Here is a 6,668-nt window from a genome sequence, read left to right as displayed (position 1 = left end):
ACAAGGAGGGCAAGAACAAGTGGTTCTTCCAAAAGCTGCGTTTCTAAACCAACAACATTTGGATTACTTGATACGTAGTTAATTAAGCCCCTTTAATTTTTATACATTTAAAAACATAATTTTCTATGTTTTAATTGTGTGGAAGAAGTGTTAGAAGTGATACAGTTGGTGGTAAGATTGTTGGAATCCAAACAACAGCAGTCTTTAAATAAAGTGATTCTAAAAATCAAATACAATGTGTCTTGCTTCAGTTTACGGAAGTGGAGAAATTTTTGAATTCAGGGCAATGTTTTGGTTTTGAAACCGTCTACATAGTTATACTAGTAAACAAGTAATTTCTAAGCAAAATATTCAACCGATTTCAATGCTCGCATACAAATTTAGAAGTACCTACCATTAATGTCTTCACGAGCCAATGATCGGTACTAAACCAAATTAGTATAGTACCAGCCCTGAGGCGTCACCCTTCCGATAAAATAGAATTATCAAAAGGGTCTATAGTTATCTGGTGAAATAATATAGATGCTCCGTTAGAAAAAGTGAATATGCAGATGTAAATAATTTGTTTACAAAAGATTGTTTATGACGCTTGTTTGATATTGGAACCTAACCTCACGCTCTTATGCTGAAAAATGCAAATGAAATTTATGCATTGCATACTTTCAGGCTTGAGAATGGTCAGAGGAAAATCAAGTTTCTGCAAATCTTTAGTTAAAAAATCAAAACAAGAATTAACGTTTTTTTTTTTGTTAAAATTTTTTTTTAGGACTATATTGGGGAGGCTTCTGAAAATAAATGAATTTTAACCGCGTTTTCAACTAAAATTTCAGAAACATCGTTTATTCGGGGTTATTGTTGAATCCATCGTGACTCGATTTATCTGAAAATAATCTCTGAATCCGATTCGATACAGGGTATAGTTCTAAATATATCATCGTAATTAGTAAGTACCCGTCTATGGTACACGTAAACATTTCGGCATCTCAAATATATAAAGCTTTAGTTTTGGTTCTTTTTTTTTTGTTTACAGTTATTTTATTGATGCGAACAAGGTTGCCTTTTGCTCACTGTATGAGATTTTAACATGATTGTGGTTGACAGAACTGTAGGGCGATACAATTATTCAAGAAATAATGTACTGTTCGAATACAAATCATTTTTTCTTAATTTAACTGTTTCTGCTCAAACAAAATCAAAAAAGCAAAAACACATTGATTTATAAAAATATGTATGTACGTGGGTCTTTTACACAACTTTCCAATCGGCTGAATAAAAACGAAAGTTAAGTAGTTAAGAACTTGTAGTACAATTTTAAACTATAAGGAGATGGCAACAAACGATTCTACAACAAGCTTACATATTTATTAGGGTTTGTCTAAGTATACTCTTCTAAAGGTTAGAAAAAAGGGAAACGCGCAAAAGCCAAACGCCACGCAAAGGTTAGGCCGAATTCCTTTCTTCAACGCCATACTATTCAAGCATCATTTTTGAATCTGTAAAAAAGAATATTTTTAATTGGTTTGTAAATTATGAAATCTATCGTATAAGTATCGTGTAATTTTGAATTTACCTTCTATTTATCATCCTAATACGCTGACAGGCAACACAGGGAGTTTTACAAAGGCATTGATGCAACGCTTTCTCATTAGTAGCGCACGATCGGTTTGAGGTTTGAACATCGAAGCGGGTAGACATAACAATAAAACACATTGCAGCTGGGCACATGGGCATATGACTTGGATTTTTAAGCTGGATTTAGGACTATTTGGCTTTGGACATCAAATCATATGTACATATGTATATTTATAAATTGTATACCAATTAGCTTAGTTGCTGAGGAATAATACGTTTTAATATTCGCGTTTATAGTTGTTAAGACATATATAAATATTAATAATACGTATGATCAGCAGTCAAATATCGTTAATAATAATCCAGGTTCCGTAAATGTTTAAAAATTTTCCTAATGTACACTATTTTTTTAATCGCGGTATTGTCCTTGTCGCCTTTTTTTGTGTAACGGTGCATGGTGTGGGATCCCACATAACCAGTTTTTGTTATAGGTGGACAGTTAAACGGTTATTGGAATCGGGACAGGCAGCGTGAAAGAAATTTTTGGTTTGTGATAGAAATGGACAAAATTTAGTTTAATATACAACAAAATATATAATTTTGAAATAAATACCAAATCAAATTTACAAAGAAAGCAGGCCTCGTAAAAACGACGCAGAAAATAAAGTAGATATAGACTAGAACAAAAGACTACGAAGTGAAAGCTGAAGTGGCCACAAGGGCTGCCGAAACCAAATATAGTGTGGAGATATAAAGCCACAACATACATATTACATATTTAATGTGACTCTGTGTTCAAATGTGCGGGTGCAAAGTTGGTAAGTGGTGGTGTATGTATTTGACATCAGGAAATGCACTGTTGTTATTTGCAGATATATGTATATGTCCGGGAAGTGTGTGTGGTTTTTTTTTTAAATAATAGCTATAAAATGCTAACAATCGAAAAATAAGTTTTACTAAAAATCTGCCTAAAATTTGTATCAATAAGCAAAGCAAAAGATATAGCATAGCATTTTATACAGATATAAATTATTATTAGAGGAGGAAAGTTAGTAGCATAAGGATGTTAGAGTTGGGCAAATCAATATTGTTTTGTTATAATTTGTATAAATAAAAATAAATAGCCATAAGCGAAGCGTAACAAGATAACAAATTCCTAATAAAATACAGGCCTAGTGTTGTAAACGTGTACATACAATAACATATATGTAATTACAAATTCGATAGACATACTGGATATATCGCAAAAATTTTAAACATTCAATGCGTACATGTAATTAAAATTTTTTAGTTTAATTGATTGCACTGTTCAAATTCAATTTTCAAAAAAAAAAAACAAATGATCAAGCAAATGTGCTATAATAGTATAGGCATGCATTGAAGGATTAAATTTGGTGTATTATCTAAGTACATCATATAGGCAATAAGTAAAAAACTTATTGTCATTAGGAAAATTGTCACAGGTGGACTAGGCACTTGAGAGAGTCTATGTATGAGTGTATATGATTGCTTTTACCAGTTCACTCGCTTTTTGGCCAAAATCTTGAGAATATTATCAACTACATCAGTACTAGAAGCGGTACCACCCAAATCTAAAAGAAAAGTAAACACTTGTAGTAAAATGTGGCTTAAAATGTTATGTAATTTTTCTAACCTGGCGTGCGGATACCATCTTTAACCACAGTTTCATAGGTTGCTTCGTAGATTACACGTGCATGTTCTCTGCATCCTAGATGGTTTAACATATCTGCGCTGGCGTTGATCATTGCCACGGGATTAGCAATATTCTTACCAGCAATGGCTGTACCCGTGTTACGAGTGCCAGGTTCGAAAACGGCAAACTAAAAAAAAATTATAAAATGAAAATCTAGTTCCTGAATTACGCAATTACATAATAATTAAAATATACATGATCGCCATAGTTGGCGCCAGAGAGTAGACCAGCGCCGCCAATTAAACCGCAAATAACGTTGGAAACGATGGTGCCATACAAGTTGGTCATGTTCATGACATCGAACTGCATGAAAAATTAGTTGAACATTGAATCGTATTTAGTGTGTATAATTTAAGTTTACCTGATGTGGGTTGGACACTAATTGCATGCATGTGTTATCAATAATCATGTTGTTATGTTCAATTTCAGGATATTCCTTGTGTACAGCTTTTGCCACGTCAAGGAAAAGGCCATCAGATAGCTTCATAATGTTGGCCTTATGGATGGTTGTCACCTTCTTGCGGTTATTCTGTCGCGCATACTCGAAAGCATAACGCGCCACGCGCTCGGCATTTTCAACGGTAACCACTTTCATGCTTTCTACTACACCGCGTACGGATTCATGTTCCAACATTGCATACTCACCATCGGTATTTTGACGAATGAGTACAATATCAATGTTCTTATGGCGTGATGGTATACCGGGATATGAGCGACAATGCACAACATTTACGTACAAGTCGAGTTCGTTACGGATCGCTACGTTACGAGAAATCTCATCTAAGCCATGCGATTTCGTTTCAATATTACCCTTAATGGCAACACCATTACGCTTAATCGAAGTGATGGCGTATTCCAAGTCTTCATTGCCCTCAGTGGAAGGATCGATTTCTATGGTTTCGAAATCAACAGGTGCACCAACGAAACGGAAGATCCCGCGAATGTAATGCATAAGTTCTGGACCTATGCCACCACCGGGCAGCATTGTGACAGCGTGACGACCCCCATATTGTGCAGATGGTATATCAATACCCTAGGTAATATATATAATGATTAACCTCACTTTTGATAACATTACGTTTATAATGCTGCAGTCAGGAATGGAAGCAATAAAAACCTACCGTCCATTTCTTTTGAAGAGACGATTTAGTATGCGCCACATCTTCGGACTTTTCCTTGGTCACCAGCAGCGGATAACCCTGCATAAAACATATAATATTAGGTAAATAAATTACAGTATTTTTGTTAACAGTTTCTTATGTAATTTTGCTTGTCCGAATACACGGTTTAGAGCTTTCTACTTCGAATTTTCAATACGTACACGTGTCAGAAAGGGCACTTGATTTTGCATTAAACGTTGGGTAAAACGCAAAGCCATTTTAATGTTTTTTAACAACTTTTGCTTATTTTAATTGGTAAATAATTTTGCAAAATTAACTTTGCCAAATCTGATTCGGTCACCGCACTGCTGCTTCAGTTTCAAAGTGCAGTTTACGATAACTCCGACTGNCGTTTAGAGCTTTCTACTTCGAATTTCCAATACATACACGTGTCAGAAAGGGCACTTGATTTTGCATTAAACGTTGGGTAAATCGCAAAGCCATTTTAATGTTTTTTAACAACTTTTGCTTATTTTAATTGGTAAATAATTTTGCAAAATTAACTTTGCTAAATCTGATTCGGTCACCGCACCAGACCGCACTGCTGCTTCAGTTTCAAAGTGCAGTTTACGATAACTCCGACTGTGAATAGGTGGAAAAGTGATGCCGGATATTTGGAATTCATTAAACTGATACCAGATACCAAAGAACGTAAATGTATAAGAAGCGTTGTACTGGTAAAAGTGTTCCCATGGCGTTCATTGTGCCATATTTTCTATGTTTCCTATGTTTTCTTTAATACCTCAATTTTCTTTGTTTTCTGCAANCAGAGAACTACGTTCTCTGGTTGTACGTTCTTTGGAATGTTCAAGTTCTATTTTATTTCGTTACACATCAAGTCATCATACACATACAAAAAACTAAAAACATTACTAATAATTTTAAAACTTGGTTTTCAAATTTAAAAGCAATTTTCCCGACTAATAAAACAGTGTAAAAGTGTTCCCATGGCGTTCATTGTGCCATATTTTCTATGTTTCCTATGTTTTCTTTAATACCTCAATTTTCTTTGTTTTCTGCAAGCTGCTTGGCATCTCTTCTTGTTGTCGCAACTATCTGGCAGCCCTTCCGCCCAGCTGTTTTTTTGGTTTGTTTATTTCTTTCAGTGGTTTGCAAAATCAGGTGCTAGTTAGAGGTGGTTTTTCTTTTCGTGTTTGTTCGCAATTAAAAGTGAAATTACGATTCTGCCACGTTTGGCCGTGGCGGTTGTAATTGGAGTACTTCGCTCTTCCAGCATTCGGCCAAAGTTTGTAAATTCAAAGTTCATAATTGTGCAATCGGTGGTGTGTGTGTATCTTGTTTAACGATGCCTACAAGCATATGAGAAAAAAGTGTTTGCTGTAAATTTGCAAAAATGCGTGCGTTTCAAAATGTTTATTAGCTAGTGATCTTGCCAAATTATTTGTCTCAAAATTCTAATTATAGAAACCGACGAGGAGGATGCTTTTGGCAGTAGTTCAGATACACCCGTCAAACAAATGCGGCCACTGCAAACGGACGAATCGTATGAGTTATATGCTACCAAGACAACAGCATCGCTGGAAAGTCCACCAGCAACACCACCGGTCGGAAACGACAACGACACAATCAGTATAAAGGCCAAAAAGCACCATGACGAAGACCAGCACCAGCACCACAGCAATAGCGACAATGACGATCACACTACAGCATACTCACAATCCGATGCCGATGAAGATTCAAGTTTAGTTTTCTTTAGTGAAGGCGACTTGCCGGCAGTCGAGTTTGAGCCTCCATACACAGCGCCTCTTGCGCCATTGCTCACGCCAAAAGATTGGAAAAGAAAACAGCGTAACAGTGGCGAGCAAAAGCGTTCACGTCGGTCGAAAGCAAGTGTAAAAAGTAAGCGTCGATCGCCGAGCGTAGCTCTAAAAGAGAGATTTAAAAGCTACGACAGTCTATGTGAGATGTTTATACAGCAGGAGAGATATGCCAGTGCTAACGGCGATGCAGGCAACCAATTGGGAATCAACGCTCATGATGATGACAAAGCGTACGAATGTCATAAACTTGACTACTACAATGGTAACAGCGACGATTGTGGGGCCGGCGAATACGTCGAATTTGATGACAAACTGCTGCGCGGGAACTCAAGGAGATTATGCAGGCCAGCTGATAAAAGGTAGGAGCAATAAATTCGCAAAATGATTATAATATACGAGTGTATATGCGCAAGCGTTTTTAATTTGATTTTGCAGACGTGT

At 36.1% G+C, this 6,668-nt stretch overlaps 2 protein-coding genes across 4 annotated transcripts in view; one reads left to right on the top strand and one right to left on the bottom strand.

Moving 5' to 3' along the window:
• Positions 1-1,012: 1,012 nt before the first annotated feature.
• On the bottom strand, positions 1,013-4,851 carry Idh3g (Isocitrate dehydrogenase (NAD(+)) 3 non-catalytic subunit gamma). Of its 3 annotated transcripts, none has more exons than XM_017634367.1 (8): positions 4,834-4,851; positions 4,408-4,485; positions 3,648-4,319; positions 3,482-3,589; positions 3,227-3,413; positions 3,089-3,164; positions 1,571-2,006; positions 1,013-1,493 (listed from the first exon to the last, which is right to left on the bottom strand). In XM_017634367.1, exons 3-7 carry the CDS (start codon positions 4,269-4,271, stop codon positions 1,982-1,984), a joined length of 1,020 nt encoding a protein of 339 aa, XP_017489856.1. In that variant the 5' UTR covers positions 4,272-4,319; positions 4,408-4,485; positions 4,834-4,851; the 3' UTR covers positions 1,013-1,493; positions 1,571-1,981. The 3 variants fall into 3 exon arrangements, with proteins under 3 accessions (XP_017489856.1, XP_017489854.1, XP_017489855.1); XM_017634365.1 differs by lacking the exon at positions 4,834-4,851 and adding an exon at positions 4,608-4,782; XM_017634366.1 differs by lacking the exons at positions 1,571-2,006; positions 4,834-4,851 and adding an exon at positions 4,608-4,782.
• Positions 4,852-5,256: 405 nt separating this feature from the next.
• The window catches only part of LOC108378064 (uncharacterized), a gene marked incomplete at its 3' end in the record, with an annotated part of 10,670 nt that continues 9,258 nt past the window's right edge, over positions 5,257-6,668 (top strand). Inside the window, exons 1-2 of the mRNA XM_017634364.1 lie at positions 5,257-5,804; positions 5,872-6,586. Of these exons, the coding sequence (XP_017489853.1) occupies positions 5,801-5,804; positions 5,872-6,586 (719 nt within the window). The remainder of the gene's footprint in view (positions 5,805-5,871; positions 6,587-6,668) is intronic.

This window comes from Rhagoletis zephyria, unplaced genomic scaffold, assembly GCF_001687245.7.
Source record: "Rhagoletis zephyria isolate East Lansing unplaced genomic scaffold, Rhagoletis_zephyria_1.1 Rzeph_scaffold_13270, whole genome shotgun sequence".
Classification (NCBI taxonomy): domain Eukaryota; kingdom Metazoa; phylum Arthropoda; class Insecta; order Diptera; family Tephritidae; genus Rhagoletis; species Rhagoletis zephyria.
Note: the sequence above shows the minus strand (reverse complement) of the source record. Positions and strands in the feature narration are given on the sequence as shown.